Below are 22277 nucleotides of genomic sequence, written 5' to 3'. Positions count from 1 at the left end.
CAAGCCAAGAAGGAGTGGAACAAAATGTTTGCAAGTTTGTTGATGCAGACTTGTTTAAAAGAGCATTTCCTTTATCATCTGATATTTAGGGACTGAGAACTTGAAAAATTTGAAAATAGCTTGTTACCATTCCAATAACATAGTTGATAAATGAAAAATTCCATACAGTTGCACTTTGCTCCTATAGGTAACTAGAGCAGAAGCTTCAATGAACTTACTCATACTTCAGAATAGGCAGTACTGTCTTGCGAGCTGACTGCTGCGTGACCTTCAGTTCTGCCCACCCTTAATCTGGTTTATGCTGGACTGAGCTCTTCACTCTAGAAACAACCTGTTTATCTTCTCTGAAGAAGAGAAACAAGATGTACTTTCTATGTTGGGAGTATAAAAAAAAAAAAAATTAAAAATCCTGTTTTTCTTGTGTCTGTGAACTGGGAGGAGGAGTTTTGGTTTAAGTAACCTTTCCAAATTGCTAAGTTTTTTAATATATTTACATCTTTTCTTTATTGCCATGTCCCATATTGCCCATCTCCTTTTTTTCCTCAATATTTTGTGCTGGTAGAGGCAAAATGCATGAAAAATGAGCCTTTGAGCCTTACCTAGGAATTCTTAATACTAGTTACAAGAATTCTTAATACTAGTTTGTAGTGCCACAGTGCAAACAATATCATTGCTACGTGGTGTTGCCACAAAAGGCATTCACAAAGGAATACATACTGCAATCCATGCTTGGTTATAAGAGAAGTTCACATGTGCCCAACTCTTAATAGTAATGCAAAGCCAAAAAAGTTAAGTAACTTCCAGTCTCCACAGAACATTGGAAAATGCCTGAATGTGTCATCACAAAATCAAGAAACAGACTTTTTTTATGGTTATCTTCTCAAATTTGTCTCTTCAGAAGTTGAGTCTGGCAGCCTTGTCAGGGCTTGAAGTTGTGATAATGTCAGTTTCCTCTTTGAACAGCTCTTCCAACTTCGCCTGTTTACTAAAGTAGTGGTTTGACTTCCATTAAACGCAGTATGTGGGTACTCAGACCAGAGAACCAAGTGTTTAGAAATGTAGTCACCGTGTGATCTGTGCGCCAAAATGACGCTCTAAAAGAAAGCACTGAAAAATGAGCCACGGGTGCTCTCCTTGGAGTGCTATCAAGGGGTTACAATTAGTATTATTTCTAAGAGCTGTTTTGGTGTGAGTATCATTTCTGTCAGTAACTTAGGCAAAAGTTTGATAAACTTGTTCAGTAGGTACAAGAGCTTTTCTAATTAGAGCCTCAACATGCTGGTGTACACAATTCTGTGTCAGTTTTGAGTGTGCAAAGGGTGTGTAAGGGAGTGCTGAACCTGTGAAGGCCGTGCTGGGCCTCGGCTGTGCTGCATCAGTTGCCGTAGCCAGTGACTTGAGGATCTTCAGAAGTTGCTGAGATGATACCTTCTATCTCAGCCAGTCTATTTTGTATGCACAGAACTGCATTTGTTTACCAAGTGCTTAAAATAAGGGTCGTGTGTTTTGTGGGAATGTCTCGCTAAAGCAAGGTAGTGTATTCCTGCTGTTCATTAGCAACTCTGCTGTTTGCTCAATTGTAATTGCAAGGCCAAAATCTCCCCTTGCACTCATGTAGCCAGCTGAAGGGGAAGGTACAGCCATACCTGTGGACAGGGCTTGGCCTGATGTGTTAATTATAAGGATCTCAGCTTGACTTTCACATCCCAAATCAATTTTGTAAGATTGGCACCTTGGAAACAGTTTTACTTATAACATCTGATCAGGACTCATTAATACCAAAAAACCCCCCAAACAGGGGTACCAGCTCAGTTCAGGCACACAGTCCAGTAACACACAGCCCAGTGTTCTGGTTTTGATGAGGGGAAATAGTGGCTGCTAAAGAAGGGGTGCCCTGCTTTCTTGGGGCTGTTGTGCTTTGTCTGGTTTTTAATGCAGTGACAATTCCTTGCTGTTTTCTTTCTGATTCTGGCCCTTGAGGTTTTTTTAGATGCAGTGGAGCTGGCAGATTGTTCTTCATAGTGGAATCTGCACTTTGGTATTTAATTTCTGATATTTTTTTGTTCCAGTCTAGACTATTAACTGTTTTTAAACACTGCCACCTTTCTACAGTTAATTTTAAAAATGCCATCATGTCGGAATACTTTTGAACACTTGTCATCTTTCACTTTTATCTGGAAATGTTTCATCATTCTTTATTTTGATGTGGTTTGTTTTCATCTCATTTCATCCCTAATCCACTAAAGGAACTAAATATTTAATGATGTCCTGCACTGGAGGGCAAAGTCCTAGCATCTTAAGAGGCTGCTTTGAAAAAGCTGGGTATATGTAATCCGCCGTGTGACAGGATGATACGCGATGGGTGTTGCAGAGCATGTGACAGGGGTTGCTCTTTGGGCAGGTTTCTTAATCAGCTGTTCGTGGCTTCTTGAGGGACTGACCTGGAGGTACCAGCAGCGTCTGTCAGGTCAGCCAGCTGAAATAGCACAGTCTGCACTCAGGGCTGGCTACTCCTGCCCTTCCCTCTAACCCTGAGTAGCGTCCTGTGGTCCTGGAGCCTGCAGCTGGCTCTTCCGGGCCATCCCAATGCAAATTCTATGGCATATAAAGTATTTGGGGTCACTTTGAATGGAAAAAAATGTAAAGCACTCAACTGTGCTTTGCTGTTAAAATACTGCACTGACATGTGGAAAACACTCTAAAATAGATCTGAGGAAACCGATAGTCTTCCCGTCAGAGAGTTTCAAGTCCTATAGAAGACTTGATATAGAGCTTCCTGGATTTATACAGATCGAAGCATGTCCTTTTCCAACAGGAGACCTCAGTGCCAGAACTTGCCTGCCCAGCACATACATGACTATGGCAGCCCAGACCTACTGACTCATTTTACACTGTATGACCCTGAAAGATCTGTTTACTCAGCCTCAGGGAGCAATATAGGGGCAGTTTGTTAGCCTTGATTAACTACAGAATGAGACGGGAAAGGGTGTGTGTGTATTATAAATATCCAAAGTACTGAAGAAATACTTTGAAGTATTGAAGAAAGTGAAGGCTCTAGATTAGAAAAAGTAGTTGATACAGACCTGTTGTTTAATGATCAGCTACAGCAATGTTTGCTTCACCATTCACCAGCAGTTTGACAATAAAGTTCATTGTTGCTAATGGTAATTTTGCCAGGATCCTTCTGCAGGGTTGTGGGTGGTCTGCACGCTGGAGAAAAAGAGCTTGCTCCTACCTTCAGCGAGGACTGGTTACGGTGCAATTCTGAGATCGCTGTCTGAGCGAGAACCCCCTGCAAGCTTCTACCTGTCCTCACTAGCATGAAATTATCTCACCCACCTTGTTATAAACTGCCTGCAGTAACAAGCTGAACAATGTGAAGTCAAACCTCAAATACCAAACAGTGGAATGGTCTATTCCTGGTTATATAAAGAGTGCATGTCCAGGAAATGCATACAGCAGTAATGTCTCTTGTGTGCCCAGACTTAAGTTTTCTTCTTTTTTCTCAAGTTTAATTCTGACGTACAGAACATTGTGACCTGAAATTTATTTTCTTTTTTCTGCTGACTGCATCAGTTCTTTTCCCAAGATTCTGCTTCTGAGTACAACTTTTATTTATACATATATTTATGCATATGCACAGAGACAGAGATTATTTTTTAAATTAAAAGAAATATATTCAGTTCATTTCTGCTTTATTTTAAGGCCACAATAATATAAAAAAAATACAAAAAATTCCATTGAGATCTTTGAAAATACTGCATACCTACAGCAAAAAATACTCTTCTAGGTGTTCTGTTAAACTTACTGTACTTACTTTAGGTGGACTGAAGAACATACGTAACTGGGATATGACTTATGCAGCCGGTTGCCTCGTGGCTGCCTGCCTTTTCTGAAGTGGCAAAGGGAGTACAGTAGGAGCTACATAGGTAACTTCCATGCAGGCCGGCTGCTTTTGAAATCTCAGCCAGCACGCTTTCTCTTTACACAGCAATCGATTTTTCTAACTTCAAGTAGTGTTCAGTCGCCTATTGTATTTCTCATGGTCTCTGCAGGACTGTGCTCTGGGTTGTCTCCAGTACATTGTCAGGTTTGAATTTTTGTTTTCTTACTCTTCCTTGCTAAAAGTTATAAAAAATTGTATAAAGATAAAGAAATAATTTTTTTGTTCCTTTTCCTCGGTACATGAAAGTATGACCAGTAATCTGATCTGGTGTGCAAAGATACTTGAGGCACTTTGTCTTACTGAACTCAGGACTCTCTTTTTACATAGCAAGGAATGCTTTTGTTTATTTGTTATACTCTACGTCGCATTTCTTATCACAGCCCCTAGTTCTGCCCACATGTATCACCTTAATTTTGTACAAGTCAGGGAATGCTAACAGTACAGCAAAGACTATTACTTCTGAACAGCAGCTCTGCCTGAAATACTCATACTGGTTTATTTCATCAGGACAAGATTTGATAAATCTATCAAACAGACTTATCATGGCCAAAGTCTTCAGAAATGCGATAAACATCTAAGGCAACAATTGTACTCTGTTTCAGAGGTGCTCAGGAGTTACAAGAGGTCACTGCGCAGTGTTCATTGATCAGACTGCTTTACTAAAAGCTTGAATAGTTGCTTACGTAGGGATTTAGGATATTAAGTTGAGAATTTTGGTTTATATGCCCAGAGGTCACTGAAAGTAGAGTGGGCTTTTAGGTGCTTTGGGGCTTCTTCGGTAAAATAAATCTCTTAAAAGAAGAAATTCTTTTAAGGTTTGTAAAATTCTCCTTGTGGTCATAATATTTTATGCCGTTCTGATCTGTAGAACCCCTATAAGATGTGTTTAATAGATGAGAAATTTTAAGTGGTAGTCTGAAGTTTTGAGGGATGTGATTTTATAATTCTGCTTCTCCCTCCCATACAATACCTGATTTGTCATCATGTGGCTGCTTATGTTGGCCAACTCACTTGGTGGTGTTTTTTTTGCTATAGTAACTTCTGTGACATTCTTTTGAGATCTTTTTCCCTTTGTTTTACTTCCCAGAGGGCAGGTAATGTATCAGAGCCAGGTCACTGTTTAACTAATGTCTCATAGGTAGGAAGAGAGGGAGAAAAAAACAGGGGAGAGTGCGTCACGTTGGAGGAGGAGGGTAGCAAAGAAAAATGAGCTTTCTTAAATCGCGTGCAGAGGGACAGGCTGCCAGGGCTTGGGCGCTTCTCGGCGGGGCTCTGCTCTCTTCCCTGCTGGCCACGATGCAAGAAGCAGCTGGAGTCCTGAAGGAGGGCTTCCTCGTCAAACGGGTAAGTGTAAGTGCTCCGGGCCCCCTTCGTGCAGCTCTGCTCAGGCGGGGAAGGAGCCCCTGAGCAGGGATTGGATCGAGCCAGGGCTCTTGACACGGCAGCCCCTTGGGCGCTGGGTTTGAGGGGCTCCTGCCTGCTCCTGGGAAAGGAGCTCCTCCACGTTTGTGCAGATGCCTGCCGGGGGAGCTGCATGAACTGCAGATGTTCACTACCCTCCCTCGATTTTCCCCGATTGGCATTTACCCAGAGGAAAGTGAATCAGCTATCAGGATTACTCACGTATCAAAGACGGTATGTCTGCACCTAGGGTGCACCTCTGCAAAGAGCACATAAAAAACTACCTGGCAAATGGCAATGTGGCAGCAGTGGAAGCAGCCATGGGAGGATGGAGAAATGAAATATGTTTTGACAGTTTTTTAAGATAGTTTGTGCCTTCTTTAGTGACCCAGCTGAGCAGGGTTTCCCATTTCATATGAGAGCATGGAGGACAGAGTATCCCTTTTGAAGGGGATCAGAGCAATTCAATTGTAGAAATGTGTTTGAAATAACTTCTTTCTTCCACATTCATTAAGCTGCACTGGAAGAAAATGTTAGCCAAAATGTGGAGAAAAGAGCTGAAAGATGGTGTCACAGATTTCAGCCTTTCCAATACTTCTCCATATAGGACCAAGTTAGTCAAGGACAGTCTTTGGACAGCCTGGGACATAAGAGGGCAATTTAGCAAGGGGCATAAGCTGCTTTTAGTACCAAGACCCTGTCTCAATGATTAATATGGCCCTTGATTGCACATGAAATATGTGATTCAAAGGTTTGTTCAGAGGTTTGCCACGCCTTGGGAAATGCTTTTCTACAGTACGTGGCAGTGCTTCTGGTGCTAACATGAAGGTAATCATGGTCAGGAGCTCTCCTTGCAGGGCTCCTGGCAGGCCAGCCAGCCACTGGCCACGTGAAGCCGTGCTCTGCACGGAGAAGGGCTGCACGGTCCGAGCTGTTCCTCATCCTCCCTTCTGCAGCGAGGGCAGAGCAAGCCCAGCTCCTGCTCTCCTCTCTGGGCTTTATTTTGTGGCTCTGAAGTAGCTACTGAATTCAAGATGGGAAGCCAAGGCACCGAGTGTGTGAGAGGAATAGGGTATCAGCAGCACACTGAGCTGTAGCTGCCAGCAGTCTGAACAACATCACAGAGATACACAGTTGGATAGGAAGGAGACCTCAAAGAAGGTGACTAAAGAAAACTGAGGGAGAAGGGAACAAGGGATCCAGAGGAAAAAGTGAGGAAGGAGTGGGATCAGGTAAAGAAAACAGCTTTCTTAAGAAGGGAGCAGAAGCAAGGTGATGATATAAATGCATTATAAATGATTGAATTACATATTGTAACATATTATAAATATAAAGTAAATGTGTGGAAGTCAGGTAATGACAAAGAAAAAAAGGTAAGGCAACCTCCTGACAAAAGAAGAGATCTCCAAGACTGAAAGAAAAGAACCATAGCAAAGAACATAACTCTCAGGAAAAATGCCCAAGGGACTTTACAACAGATGGAAAAAAACACTGAAGAAGGCAAAGGAAAGGAGCAAACAATCCCAAGTTAGATGAATTGTGTTTAGTATAGAGTAGAAGACATTAGATCTAAGAGCCCTGGACTCATTACCCCACCTTTTCTTGGAAATTGCTGGTTTTCCCCTTTACTCATAGAGAATTAATGAGCTTTGATTCCTGCCACAACCGGACATTGCATGTTCCTTTGTTCTAGCTTTGCCCACCCTCTCCCAGGTATCAGAGCTTCCTCTAGCCAGAGCTTTGCCTGCCAGCTGTAAGGCTCCATCACCTGTAGACATGCAAGTCAGCTCCTCACACCGAAGCTGGACCTGACACTGTCAGACAGGACCGAGTCTGCCAGTACCAGCCCTCACTGGGTTTGCTCTCCTGTACAGCTGAACTAAAGAGAGCTGGGGGCTGTTTACAGAAGGGAAAGAAGAGGTTTTGTCTGTATTCTGGTATAACCCAGGAGGCATTCAACAGCAGCCTTTGTCTGGTCTTTTGACATTAAAAAATGTATTTCCTTTACGGTAAACCATAGCACAGGGAATGTTTTAGCCCAGGAGATTAGAGGCAGGTAGGATAGAAACAAACCACTCATTAGTAGTAAGAGGGGATGTAAGGAAAAGCCAATTCACCCAGCAAAGAGGTCTCAAGACCACTTGACACCTACAGCCACATCAAAATGACAAAGAACAAAACACATCGAACACCACCCGGGGTCACCAGAGAGGAGGAGTTTGTCTCCAAGAGCCCTCACACATTTCAGATTTAGCCCTGTTCCTGCCCGGTGCTGTCAGTGGGTAGGTGTGCACCCAAATGACAGCTCTTTGAGATAATTCATGTGAGCTTTTGCAAGAAACAATTCTTGCCAGCAAAGATGTCCTTGCTGGAGAAAGAGCAAAGCACCTTTTATTGCTCCGTGATTTTATAGTGATGGAGCTGTGCTATTTTGTTACTGAAAATATGTATTTCAGGGAGAACAGGACTCATCATTACTACTTGTGTTTCTTTTCATACAGTGCCCTATTAGTTTATGGTATTTTTACCCCCCAAAAAAAGAAAAAAAAAAAAGAAAATACAGTAATTTCTTAATGCTTGTGTTAAAGTTATCTGTGTGGATTTCTTCCCCTCTAGGGACATATTGTTCGTAACTGGAAAGTGAGATGGTTCGTTCTGCTTCAAGATAAGCTGCTGTATTACAAAATTGAAGGAGGCAAGAAGGAGCCTTCTCCAAAGGGCAGGATCCTTTTGGATGGCTGCACTATTACTTGTCCATGCCTGGAATATGAGAACAGACCGGTACGACTGGAAAAATGTATCCCTTCTCAATGACACTCACTTTCTAACTCCTCCCCTAGCCTTTTCCTCTTCTCCTGACTTCTTTGATTACTGCAACCCTATCACTGGGGCGTTTCCAGAATTAGGCCCAGCCAAAAGCAAGCTGCCAATAGCAACGTAACCAGGACAAGCAATGAACCCCCTCATTGTGTTTTTGCTCTTCCCTGTACCCAAATCTGAGTTACAGCCATTAACAACCACCCCGACCCCCCACAGACACACACACAGAGTGGGAAGAATAAATGCAAATGCATCAGCCCAACAATGCGTGGAGAGATGACATGGACAGCTCAATAAAATCTGAGGAGGATGGGAAAAAAGGAAAACTTATATATGAAATTTAAACCCTGGCTGTATCCATGGGATGCCAGGTCAGAATCCCTTTTCCTTCACCAGTGGGACATTGCTGCTGTGGAAAGGTTCCAGCAGGAGGGGTCTGGAAGGGAAAGTGCCTCCTGTGCTTCTCTGCTCACCCATGGGCAGACTTCCTCTGAGTAGGGCCAGAAGGGAAATGACTCTGGAAGTTGCTGACTATTTCAGTGCTTCTCATGGCAGAAAGAGCCTAGTGAGAGTTTGTAGTTGTTGAGAAACTAGAGATCTGGATGTGAAAAGCTTCATAGTCAGCAGCACACTCCTATGTAATCCAGTATCTGGGTGGTCTGCTCCCTTCTAAGTACCATAAGCTCCATGTGTGCAAACCATGGTTGCAACTAAAAACCCATGGATTTGAGGTGGGGGGAGAAGAAAAAAAAAAAACAGAGTTGTGCCCACCATCCTTCTGGCCAAGAATTGCTTAGTTCTGCTCAGGTGAGGTGCCATATCAGACTTATTTGTGTCATTCGGGCCAGTGCTAAAAGAAGCAAAACGCAAGTGGAGGACAATAGCTAAATGATGTTATTGCTTTGCACTTCTTTCTCCACAGCTACTTATCAAACTAAAGACAAAAACCAATACAGACTATTTCCTTGAATGTTGCTCCAGGGAGGAGCGAGACTCTTGGGCTTTGGACATCACTGGAGCTATTCATGCTGGTCACCCGGTACAGGTACAAGAGCTTCACAGAATGAAGAACTCTTTCAAACTGCTAGAGAATATCAGCCTCCAGTAAGTGCACATGGTTTCTCCTTCTGCTATTGCTGTAGTTTGCAAAGAACCTGAGCTGATAAATGGGAAGGGTCAAGGGAAGCTCCTCTGCACAGATCTGGTCCTGTGTGGCCAGGGGCCACTAAGCTGGTTGCTCTGCCCTAGATTTGCACATACTTTTGCCAGGGCACAGGAATGCACTTTTTCCTGACCATCATTTTTTGGGAGTATGTGGGTTCTGCACAGGCACCTCACTGCTGTCTTGAAGACCTCCCTAGTCAGCTGCAAAGGTTCTCACTGGGGAGGTGTATTACCTTGGAAGATGTAATGTCATGGAAAGGCTGAGCTATGACATTGTTCATGCTATGTTGGTGAGTTTTCAAAGCTGGTAGCTAGAATCCAGACTAGGATTTTTAGGGTGCATCATGTTAAAAAAGAGGAAACAGAGAACCGATTAAGAAATAGAAAAATTACTGATTTGATTTGTGTTGAGAAGGTAAATGGAGGCTGACTATAGCTCAGTTTGAAGTGCTTTAAATTGCAAGATACTTTGTAAGGTATCTTGTTTAGTGCTGCTATCGGGAGAATAAAGTTTTCCTATACCGTACTCTAGGACAAAACTTCTGGGGGAGTATCTAGGCTGTTTCCCATGTTTATGTTGGTAATCATGAGGACATCCCAGGCACTGACAGAAGTATGTGGGAATTTCTGCCTGTCTTTCTATTCTACTAACGTTGTCCTGTGCTCTTTTACAGCCACATAGTGGAGAGAATGTGTGACAGCAGTACTGGAATCAAGCGGACCCGCAACTTGGAGCAAGGCAACAGATACAAAGAGACCTTCACAGGTACACCTACTGCAAGCAAAGAGCTTCCTCACATCTGTCACGCCACACCGCAGAGACAAGGGAGCTACTGTACTGCCTTCATGGTGGGATCACTTGTAGCCCAGTGAAAAGTAGTGGGGCAGCCAAGCTCTCCAACACCTTTCTCTCTAGCTCTTTGAATATACGGAAGCACATGCAGGCCCCACACTTTTGGTCAACGTTGCACTTCATTAACACTCTTTGTGATGGTGCCAAAATGTTTCAGCAAATGAAGACCTGTGTGGCAGGAGACCACTTGTCTCACATTGGAAGAGCTCATTATCTTGGTATGAGAGCTGCCTTTCTCCCTGCAGGTTCTGCCCTGGTGGACTGGCTCATCTCCAATAGCTTTGCTGTGTCACGGTTCGAGGCCGTCACCTTGGCATCCATGCTGATGGAGGAGAACTTCATCAAGCCTGTGGGAGCCCGCAGCACTGAGGCCACACGCTACAGTGACCTCTCTGAGCAGTTCCTTGACGACTCCACCGCGCTGTACATGTTTGTAAGCGATGCAGCTGCTAACAGGCACCTCCTCTGCCCCTCGTGACACGCTTGATTTGGGGCAGTGGTAACCAGGACACACACAGCATGCAACCAAAGGCAAAATATGCAGGCTATAAAAGCAAACACAGAAGGAGCAGCTCTAGGCTTTTAGTAGCATTAACGCTTGCACTTCTGCTGGAGACAAATAACTACATGGATATGGAGGGATCTACAAATTACATAATTAGGCATTAAAAGGGGTGTGTCCCTCGAGTGCAGTGCTGTGTCTGCATTTAACGGAGGCCGTGCTGTAGTTATGCTAAAACTCAAGGCCACAGTGCGTGTATAGGCTTTACAGCTGCAATCTGTTGCTTATAAATCTGGGGCCTACAAAGCTGAGCAGCAGGGCTACGGAGTACAATTTACTTGGGCAATATGAGGTAAAAACAGCTCAAGGAAAATAAAATGCAGAACTTTGTACTTAAAAGTGTGTTTAGATTAAAAAGAAAAGTGGAACCATCTTTTCCCTATTTGCAGGCTGAGAGCAGTAAGAAAAATACCAGTTCCAAGGAAGAGCTACAATTTAACATCTCTGAATTAAGAGGCACAATTGTGAAGCAAGGGTTCTTAGTCAAACAGGTAAATACAGTTTTTGAACCTTCACTGTGAAGCAAGAAAAATGACAGCTCTTAGGGCTTCCTAGAGAATAAATGTGGTTTATACAAGCATGGCTGGAGAGCTGTGGCCAGCAGAGCTAACTTGCCTGTTAGTACTACTTACAGAGATCATGTGGTGAAGAGTATCTAGTAATAAAGAAGTGAGCTATGGAACTTGTTGCTTAGGCAGGATTAATTGGATATTCTGTATATATTGAGTGTATACAGAAAGGTATAAAATAGTATCAAAACCGAAAGTCCCACATAAACTCCAAATCCCACCAGAGGTGCTACGTTCACTTCCAAGCAGATCCACTGTTCCTCTGGTTTAACCTATCCCATTGGGTCGTGTGAGCAGCTATGGCATTCTGCTGGCCACAGACAAATGTCAAAGCTGAGTAGATTGACTTTTGCATGAAGTGGACATTTACCTGTGGACAGTCACTCATGTCCACATGGATGCTCTGGTAGTGTTGAGGCCTGTTTTCTTTGGGCACAATTACCTGCCAGCGGTAATTATTTACAGGATCCCACCCTAAGTCTGCAAGACTTAGCTTCTGACCCTTGCTACAAACAAAATGAGGATTAATCATGCTGTTTCAAAGCATATCTCAGGCACCTGCAGAAGGAACCCTACCTGCACCACATGGCCACATTTCTACTCTGGAGCTTTCTACCCTCAGCTGCAATTTTAGTGTTGTGCAAACTGGGTCATCAGATGCTCCCCAACCTTCCCTCCTCCAGCTGCCAGGGTGCAGTGTGAGTTGGTGGGGCACTGGCTGCTGGGAGCTGCTGGGGATCCCCATGGGGCTGGCAGGGCAGCCCCCATCACCACAGGGCACTCGAGCTGCCCAGGAGCCTCTCCCCATGGTCAGCAGCAGTAAGGGGCAGCCCCCAGCGGCCCCAGGCCAAGGCTGGCCCTGAGCCCCAGCACCAAACCTCCAGGAGGGGGGAAGCTCTCAGGGCCCAGCACGGGCTTGCAGTGCTGTCCTACACTGTCAGCAGCTGAGAAGGCTGGGGGCAAAAGAGTGAAGAGCTGAAAAAGGACTTGACATAATCCCTTCAGAGCATGCACAGCATGGGTTTTTAATCCAAGACACGTATTTAATCTAAAATTAAGAGCAGGAATCAGGGGTATAATCACTTAGTCCTGTCATTCTGCTTTCTTAGTTCTCAGCACAAGGAAGGGAGAGAAGAAGGAAACATCAATGTATGAAGAAGGATGTTAAGAAGAAAATCATGGGAGTTACTAAGATGTCAGAAAAGATTTTTCTGTTGGCTCCAGAACCTCTTTTTTCAGTACCTGCTTAGGTCTCCCCTACAGCCTGCAGGAAAATGGCCATTTCAGGAGGTATTTACTGGTGGTACCTTTAATTCTTCTGTTTTGCAGGGGCACAAGAGAAAAAACTGGAAGGTGAGGAGATTTGTTTTGAGAGCTGATCCTGCTTTTTTGCACTACTATGACCCCACTAAGGTACGTGAGTGGGGAGTTACTACCCTGGTCAGACAGTGGAATAGGCTGCCCAGGGAGGTGGTGGAGTCACCATCCCTGGATGTGTTTAAGGGTCGTTTGGATGTGGTGTTGGGGGATATGGTGTAGGGAGAACTTTGTAGAGTAGGGCTGATCGTTGGACTCGATGATCCCAAGGGTCTTTTCCAACCTGAATGATTCTGTGATTCTGTGATACCTGCAGAAATCCTCTTACAGACCTAAACATTATAATGAAAATACAACTATGCTGTAAATATTTCTCTCACCCAAATCTCCTTCTGGGTTCCTCTGTCCATTTCCTGGGGAATAAGACCTCTCTGGCCTTACCCTGGGAGGTTGTCCTTGTAGTATTTTCTATCCCTGCATCTTCCCTCCTGTCTTTTCCCCAGTGAGATTACTTTTCCTTAGCTAAGGGGCAGCAGTCTTCTTGGGACTGCTCTTTTGCTGTACCCACACAGTATGGGGCCATGCTCCTGCAGGGATTCTTCCTGGGCTGTGATCATTCTGAACCAACATCCCACCAAGTGAGGGTCATACTGCTACTGAGATTTTTTTATGTTCTTAATCCAACATTGAATAGGTCTCCTTGATGCCAAAGTATTTATAGGAATTTCTGCTACTCGGTTTTAAACTTGCTCAGGGAATAGTAGAATTTATCTTCATGGATACAATAATCAATGTGAGCAACCCAGAAGGGCATGTGGATCCATCAGATGCATATGGTATCACAAAGCCCAACAGGTTGTTAAAAGAACACGTATAGAAATGCTTTATGTGACTGTTAAAGAAAACACAAACAACACAACAGTGAAAAGAGCTTATGAAGCTGGTTCATTTTTTGTTGCCTATTTCTTTTTGCACTGCAACTTGCCCTTGTGATGCTATAAACAAAAACTGCAGAACCTGAAAATCAGACAAGAAAGCCAGCCTACTAGTGAAAACAGTCAAATTTTTCCCATACAGTCTCAGTGAAAAGCAGCAAGCTGAAAACTTGCAGAAATATATATATTTTATTTAATATGGGTGTTATTGATAAGACTATACATAAATTTGAAATGTGATTGTTAGTCTACCCTTGTGCTTTTAATTGATTTCCACCATTCCCAGCTACATCAGAGAAATATCTGAGACTGAAACAACATAGTAATGTGTTTAATTACATGTCCTAATTGACTTCTCTTGTGACATGGATGTTTTATATCTGGAAAGACTGCATTACATCTCCACCTTCATAAAAATAATTGATGTGCTCTGAGAATTATTCCAATGATGGTATTTTCCAGATAAGCCTCATTTCCTTTCTCTTTGCAGGAAGAAAACAGGCCAGTAGGTGGATTTTCTCTCCGTGGCTGTCTTGTCTCAGCTCTGGAGGACAACGGAGTCCCAGCAGGTAAGCGTGAGCCTCTAAACTTTCATACATACATATTTATGCCATAACAATACAGTCTTTGGGTGTGGGTTTGTGTGTATGGCTGTCTATATGCACAAGTGGGCTGGCTTTTCCTCTCCCCCTGCAAGCAAGGGAAGAGGCATATCATAAAAAATCCCCGTACTGCTGGGTTGTCCATATCAGAAGGGATTTTTTTAGAGTTATTTCCACTTATCTTGGGTGTTCCCTTTTTTATGCACTTTTCTCAGTCAGATGACCTCTGAGACAGTCCTAAAACACTGATTAATATTCAAGAGTTAACAGACAAAGAGGAAACACCTTCTTTTTGGATATTGTTTAACGCAAAATCTTGAGGCATCCCCTAATGCTGTCCCTTTTCTGTGTGTCCTCTCTACTTATGCTATGACCTTTTCCTTTTTATCTGCTAGAACCCAAATGTAGGGGAGACATAAAGACAGCAATACAAACAACAGTTCTGCTAGTCAATATGCTTAGCTTAGGCATTTGTCTAGAATATCAGCCTCACAGATAAGTGTTTCTGCTGTTAAAGCAATCTATTTTATGCCAGTAAGCACAGTGTGTGGATCTCGAATAGGGAGCATCTTTCTAAAGACAAAAGACAGGGTCTGAAAAAGATACTGTCTAGGATTGGGGGGGCATGATGAACAATAGAACTCCTTGCTAAGAGGAACCTGAAGGTGGGCAGGAGCCAATCTAGTCTACTGCACAAGGTGGTAGGGAGTTCATCTTTCCATTGTATAACTCAAGTAAGATTCCCCATTCAAAAGGCAGGTATTTTATATATGATGGATAGTACACAGTAGTTCATACAGTCTATGTGAGGGGTGCTGTACTACATCTTTATTTTGCAGAAGGGAAATCAAAGACACAAGAGCTTTAGATGTCTTATCCATAATGAAATGGAAAGGTCTGATACCCTAATTCACTAAATTAATATTCTTCCCTATGAAGCTTCATATCTGCCACAAAGCATTTCCCTGTGCACCTTCCTGATCTGTCATATCTTTTTTCTCTGCAGGAGTGAAGGGCAATGTGCAAGGAAACCTCTTCAAAATCATCACCAAAAAAGACATTCATTATTACATCCAGGCCAGCTCCAAGGCAGAGCGAGCACAGTGGATTGAGGCAATCAAACCACTGACATGAGTAAGATGGACTCCATGCCAAATGACAAGTCACATTTGTGACCAAGTTTCCTGCTCTCATTGTCTGGGAGTGTTGTTTTTCCCTTAGGTAGTCTATTTTTTTATTCGTATCGCCATAGTGCCTAGCAATTCCTGGCAGACCAGCATCCTAGGTGCCTAGAAGTCATATAGGTCCAGAATAATTCCCCACCAAGAAATTACCACCTAACCAGGAGACAAAAGCCAACATGTTGATACAGAGAAACGGGGCTTTACAAAGAAACAATGAGATGTAATATTCCAAGATGGAAGAAATGAATTCTTTTGTACAAGTATTCTATCTACATCTGACAGATCCAGGTTGTGCTTTATCCTAAAGCAGAAGTGTCTTGCTCCTTTTCCCTTTATAAAGGGTCTCATAAAACTTAGTTAAGACTGACTGAATCAAAGTCATGAAAGGTCCTGGTGTTTGAGACTGCCATTCTTGGTATACCACAAGGGTCTTGTGCTAAGCCACAACCCAGCTGCCAGGATAATCACTATTGCGAAACAAACCAGGGGTCTGTCTGTCCATCCATCTGCTCTACCATTTGGTTCTCTGTTAGGCTGGAAAGGACCAGAGGATCCTCCTCTCTAGCATATAGATTATTCTTGTGCTGGTAATGGCCCATAGCAGTACAGGATCCTGCGCATCAAATCAGAACAGTGGCAGTTATTCCAGATAATTGCTGGTGCTGAATATATTGGAAGAAATCACTCAGCCATAAAAGCAAGACTTTTCCTCCTGATTATCACCATAAGTCTGTTTATGTGGAGCACCATTGGGACTGAGAACTCTAATAGCAGTTCTGACTATTGCTTTTTCTACTTTAAGCCATTAAGTTTTCCATTATTTGTCTAGTAAACTTGACTTTGATATCATTAAATATAAAAAAAAGTTCAGTGCATTTGAATCTCCTGTGCTTTTTAGACATGACTTTTTAATCAGAGTTTGAGGATATGAAAATAATGGTTTCATACACTGTAAATTTTAATTTATATAGAAACTGAGACATTCTCCACAACACCAGAGGGTTGAATGGCATGTATGAAATGACTAAAACACCCGACCAGCCTGCTGATATACTATTTTCATAAAATTTCTCATGTTATCTGAGTACCTTTATCTGCCAGCCAGACTCTGCAGAGCCTCCAAAAGCCCTCTGAAGACAGCATTCTATATATCTTCACTGAAGTCACAGAGGAATTTGACAGCTCTCTATCCAATGAACCACTTCTTTGCAGATTTTTTGTTCTCCAAGGTATGTACTGAAAAAAAAAGTATCTTCATCTAGAGATTTTCCCCTTCATCCTGTCTTAAAACCAACCAATCATAACAGAGCCAAAGGCAGCAGCTGTGATATATGCTCATATATGTATTAGAATAGCCATGTACTTAGGACTTTTTTCTAAATCTACAGCAATGAAATAACATCACAACACTCACATGCATTCAAATATTTAACAGAGCTGGTAAAGAATTTTACCAGCAAAGATGCAGTTTTAATTAGATACAAGAATGGGCATTGCAGTTTCAGCTACAGATACCATTTCCTAGGGCTGGTCCAGAGAAGACTGTGAAATCCACACCTGTTGAAACCTTTCAATTCACGAGAACACTACCTGCAAGAGACAAGGGATGCTGGTAAGGCATTTATTACTCTGTACTGGGAAACGCAGATGGCTTTGTGCTGACTGAGCAGAGCTTCCAGGAAAAGCAATTCCCTCCTGATAACGTGAGCCTTGCTGGGGCCCACCGGACTCCTTTATTCACTTATAAGAAAATCTGCTTCTCTTTTCTTAGTCCCACCACCTGCATACTGCCCAGTTCTAGTCACAAGGGTCACAGCCACCCCACCGCAGAGGACTGAGCTCTGCCAGCTGTCATGCCTGGGGGGTTAGGGGACCATGAGATACTGCATAGCATCATAAATCTTGCAGTATGGGAGGCCAAAAGAGTATCACAGCAAAGGCTCTCTGATTTACCTGGACCACTCATAGCTCTGCAATTGCTGAGTGTATATAAGAAAAAAAGGGTATATTTCAAACACATCAGCAAATTAAAAAGATACAGTTTCCACTCTCCAGAACCAGCCAGGGGAAAAGATAAAACATTTGTCAGACAGGAGAAAGTACATTTGCCTCTGTCCCCTGGTGTTATTGTGGACACCTTTTTTTCAAGCCACTTTGGTAAGCTTGATGTCCCCTGAGATCTGCAAAGCTTTCACCAAGTTCAGGGGCTGAATGCGGTGAGTGAAGTCACAGAGCTGCCGTCCATCAAGCAAGACTCGTATTTGCTGGTGTTCACATAAAAGCTCCATCTGCAATGGAAAAGGACAGGGGAGGGTGTTAGAGAACACCAGCAGAGTTGATTTTACCAGTATGGACTTAGAACCCCATGTGATGGGGATAGCGAAGCACAAAGTCTACCGGTTCTTCTGAAATGCCCGTAATAAATAACCTACCCTCTGCTGAGATGATAATGTAAAGCTCCTTATAGCGAGTTCTTTCACTAAGACTAGAGAAAGGAATGGATCTCTCCCATTAGGGCTTGAGCTGTTGCTCTCTGTGCCATACTAGTCTAGTTAACTAGCAGTGTCAATAGTTAGCTATTTGTGGTCATATATGTAGCCTTCAGCCTTTCTCCCCTCCTTTTCTCCACCCTAGCCATAGTACCCCAAAAATTACCTTAAACGTGTCGCCTGCTGTAAATGGGAAGTAGGGAATGGTCTTCTCTTCTCTTCCCCATTTCCCAGCAATTCGTGCATTTCGGGTGATGGATTTGTCACTAAAGTTAACTGTAAATAACAGCCCAACATCTCGGTTTGCATCCACTGGATCACAGAGCAGAGTCACTGAAAAGCTGGAAAAACAATTAAATGACTGGGACTTTCATAAATGTGAAAGGACATGGTGAACACGGCAGATGCGTATAAAGACTTGAGACAGACGTTGATTTCTTGTCAGACTGAAACACAAGACTTCTACAGGCTTAGAACCTGCAGAAAGGGATGAGAACAGGCTGGTCTTTGTTTCTCCTCCAGTTTCCAGTAGGATGCTAGTGACTTTTGATGTTGCTTCCCCTCTCTTGTGACTGAAATCAAACCTACATTTGTGCATGAGCCAATGCTAATTTGGGTCCTAAAAGAGGTTATGGCAAACTCTTCACCAGTGGAAGCACTGGAGTTGATCGCTGTAGATGCAGAAAAGTGTAATGATAAGTATAGTTGCTGTCATCCAGATTAAACACAGCAATGAACCTGCACCTCCTGTGCCAGAACCATTGGTTTTTAAATGGTGTTGCTTCCAGCCCCCAGCAGCCAGCCATGATGCAGGTTCAGAATTGCACCTCTTCCTGGAGGAGAAATGCCACCTGTGTGCCCCCTCCGGTTCACATTAGATAAGGACAAGGAGTAGAAAATCCTGACAGGGCCGTCAGAAAGGTTGAACAGTGGATTTTTTCTTTGTCTTTTAATCTTAATCTAAGAGCAGGAAAATTAAATAAAGCCATAAATGATAAATCTGTTTGACTTTCTTCCTCCAAAGAGCACAGACCCTCAAGAAATCTTTTCAATTTAGAAGACAGGTAGGAGCATGTATGACAAGATGACACCCCCACTAGCCTTTTCACCTACCTCTTGGGGTTGGAGTGCACCATTCCTATGACTGTGAGTTTCATGGCTGGTCTCAGGCCACCTTTAATTTCACCAACATACTGCTCCACCTGCAGGGAACAGTGAAAATGTGCTGCAGTAGGTCATGCTGCGGGTAAACCAGCTTTAACAGCTGCCTTGGTCACCTCATATAACTTGATTTTATTTTTACATGTACAAAAAAAAAAAGAACTTAAAAATATTTCCAGCCTAAAGTACTTCTTGCACTTTTGGTACAAATTCTGTCAGTTCTGGTATCTGAGGTGAGCGAGAGGGCCGCCATAACCAAATGACCAGTAACGAGGTGCTGGCTGCCCAACAGGACTGCCAGCTCCGGTGGGCAGTTTCTGACCAAAACTGCATCAGTGAGATGAGCGGCTGCTGTCGGTGCTTTGTCTGACAGATGTGGTGACCGAAGACCCTGATGGCATGCCTCAGGTGGCTTTGGCAACAGCCACCACTGACCTCGGGTGACTGATGCCACTCCCCAAGACCAGAGCAGGTGCTGCAAGCGCTACAGTGACCCACATACCTCACGAGTGACAGAACCCAGCGAGCTGACACACCTGGGACGAGCCGGTGACAGCTGCTATCGTCTGACGACACAATAAATCTGGTTGCAGCGTTCCATGCAGCAGATCAAAAGCTTTGTGGCAGCATGATGCAGAGCACAGACTCTGTGTGAACTTACTCTGCCAGCTCAAATCCGTTAACAGATTTCGGTAGGCTAACTTGACACCAGCAGGCGTTACACTGCGCCAGGTCCTCTGCCATAAGAGCACAAAGCCAGCATAGATGCTGCCCTGCCACTGCATGTTGACAGAAACGCAACCATGTTCTCACAGCTGATCCCAGTCACGCCTGTCTCCATCATCTTTTCAAAGTCAGAAAATGGCTTCTCGGTGGATCTACTTTTGTCCCATTCACAAAGACCTGTAGTTGCAATCTCCACCCAAAGATCAGAGCTACATTTACTGCTCCAAGTAATCCCCCAACATCTTCAGTAGTCAGTGGAGAAACTAATACAGGCAATGGCTGACACAGAAAAATAAAAGAGAGAGGTTGGAAACAAGGGATAGGGATGTGTTGAGACTTCAGTTTCAGAAACTGCTTTAAAATGTAAATGCCAGAGTACTACAATGTAGCATGTAATCATTCCCTATGCAGATTCACTTACAAAGAAGCTGCTATAAAACACTAAGTGTTATTAGCAATTTGTGTAACACTGATAATATTCCAAGGCAGTGCACAGCAGACCCTATTTTAGATAAAAAGTGCTTTATCATTCCAGTGTTCCAAGGTAAAAATTCAGACATTTTTTGCTAGAAGACCTGCTCAATATTTGTGTGGTTTAGTATTTTGACTACAAGAAGCACTACATCAGCATGGAAACCCATAGACTTCTGTTCACAGCAAATGGGCTTCCATTCAAGTGTAAGTTGCTACAGGTATTTCATATGTATTTTTCAATTTTGGAAAATGTAAGCAATGTTAGATTTTTAAATTATTGAATGCCAGCTTTTTTAATGGAAACACAAATTCAAGATGAAAAATGTTTTGCCTATACTCCATTTCCTAATTTAAGTTTATTAGTTATATCTTCTGCTAAGATGACCTTAAACAATTTATTTTCCCACCTTGATATTTATATTGAGCCACCTTTACAGCCTCACAGATATATTAATAAACCTCTAATTCCTAACAAGGCCAGTATTGGAAGAAATGAATTAAAAAGTACCTTCAAAAATGACAGCACTACTGCTGATTGTTAATAATGTACATTTACCCTTGCAGAAGTGGGGAGGTGACTCTAACGGATATGTTTTGAACTTTGTAACAAAAGAAAAGCATCAGTCACCTGAGATGTCTTACATGAGGAAGTAGCTCCAAGAAAGGAGTCTGACTGTAAGGAGATACTTTACACTGGATAAAGCAATTAGAGAGTGGGTAACAAGCATAAAAGATCCCAGGCTAAATGAACTTCATCCTCATACAGGTCCTGTGTCCAACTAAAGCTCCTTCTTTGCCTACACAAGAAACAAGATACAAAATAATACCCCAAGTTGAAAGTGCACCTTGAGAAACTGTTTGTGCAGAGCAGCACCGCAGTAAGCACCATCATTAAAGGCACAGGGAAATAGAACTGAATAGATCAACAACAACCACATGGTTTCAACACTTACACCTGGTCCAGGATGGCTGAAGTAAGCTCAGAGGCATGACTACCCACACGCCATTTCTCTGCCAACATTGAGTTGACAGTACAGGTGAAAAATACTCAAGATGCCATCGGAAGTAATGGTACAAATTCCTGCAGCATCTTACGTGGTTTATTGGTGGGTCCCAGCACGCGCACATGGATATAGCCCCCTTCCCATATTTTCTGTTCAGGAGCCCTGGGGGCTCACTCGGTCACTTACTTTGGGACACCTCTCCTCTGTCATCACTGCTGTGTCTCTTACACTTGCCTCCGTTGCAGCAGTCCCCGGAGTAGTTTTTATTTTGTGCGTCAGGACAAAAACAAACAAAAAGCCCGGAATAAAGGGAGGATGGGGGGGGGCTTATCTCTGCCAAACAGCGGCTGGACACCACCCAGCCAAGCAGCTGAGTCACGGCCCTCCGCGCCTCTTCCCACCCGGGGAAGCTCACAAATAATACGGCCCAGGGAGGGTGCGAGGGCAGGGGAACTGCAAGGGTGGGCAGGCCCCTGCCGCACAGCAGTGCCTGGCGAGCCAGTGTCTGTATCTGCATCTATACCTACACATTTTGATAGAGGGGTTTCAAATTATGCATGTATGTGCATAACATACTGTATTTTACGTATAAATAACACATCATTTCTTTATGTTGATACCGTTTCTGTCCTTTCTTAAAGGGGTAAATATATATATAATTTGAATCCCTACATAAACCTATGGATTGAGGTACACATATAGGATTACACACATATACAAGGGGTAAATATACACACACGTATATACCCCTATACGAACACCGCTATGTATGTGTGTCTATCGGTGTCTACAACACACGTACACATAGCCTCCCCGTGAGAGGCGGCTCTCAGGCCGGCGGCCAGCGGTGACCCCCGCCGCCTCCCAGCCCCGCCGGTTCCGGGGCCAGCGGCACGCCGAGGGGCGGTCCCACTGCGCGCCAGGGGGCGGTGCTTCGGGCGGAAGCCAATCAGAACCACGAGAGGCCCTAGCAGGGGGCGGAGCTGGCGTGTGGTAGGAGAAGGCCTCGGGGCGTGGCGGTGGGCGGAGCAGGAACGGGCGTGGTTAGCGGGGAGGGCGGGGCTTGCACT

General features: G+C 43.6%; 2 protein-coding genes across 5 annotated transcripts; one reads left to right on the top strand and one right to left on the bottom strand.

Annotated features, from left to right (window-relative positions):
* The first annotated feature begins 5028 nt into the window (after positions 1 to 5028).
* Positions 5029 to 16186, top strand: PLEK2 (pleckstrin 2). Its single transcript, XM_074868094.1, has 9 exons — positions 5029 to 5290; positions 7964 to 8128; positions 9090 to 9271; positions 10006 to 10097; positions 10430 to 10617; positions 11136 to 11237; positions 12645 to 12728; positions 14058 to 14136; positions 15176 to 16186. The coding sequence occupies exons 1-9, from the start codon at positions 5153 to 5155 to the stop codon at positions 15301 to 15303; spliced, it is 1158 nt and encodes a 385-aa protein (XP_074724195.1). The 5' UTR covers positions 5029 to 5152; the 3' UTR covers positions 15304 to 16186.
* A 55-nt stretch (positions 16187 to 16241) lies between these two features.
* LOC141943223 (galectin-related protein A-like) lies at positions 16242 to 21542 on the bottom strand. 4 transcript variants are annotated; one of them, XR_012628890.1, is made up of 6 exons: positions 21394 to 21542; positions 18956 to 19044; positions 18009 to 18183; positions 17457 to 17641; positions 16869 to 16943; positions 16242 to 16589 (listed from the first exon to the last, which is right to left on the bottom strand). XR_012628890.1 is itself a non-coding variant. In XM_074868092.1 (5 exons), the coding sequence occupies exons 1-4, from the start codon at positions 21415 to 21417 to the stop codon at positions 17498 to 17500; spliced, it is 432 nt and encodes a 143-aa protein (XP_074724193.1). In that variant the 5' UTR covers positions 21418 to 21542; the 3' UTR covers positions 16242 to 16943; positions 17457 to 17497. The 4 variants fall into 4 exon arrangements, 3 of the variants coding, with proteins under 3 accessions (XP_074724193.1, XP_074724192.1, XP_074724194.1); XM_074868092.1 differs by having other exon boundaries at positions 16242 to 16943; XM_074868091.1 differs by having other exon boundaries at positions 16242 to 16943; positions 17491 to 17641; positions 21394 to 21541.
* Positions 21543 to 22277: the final 735 nt, after the last annotated feature.

The sequence above is a fragment of the Strix uralensis genome, chromosome 4, assembly GCF_047716275.1.
Source record: "Strix uralensis isolate ZFMK-TIS-50842 chromosome 4, bStrUra1, whole genome shotgun sequence".
Classification (NCBI taxonomy): Eukaryota; Metazoa; Chordata; class Aves; order Strigiformes; family Strigidae; genus Strix; species Strix uralensis.
This window is presented reverse-complemented; position numbering and strand designations above follow the sequence as displayed.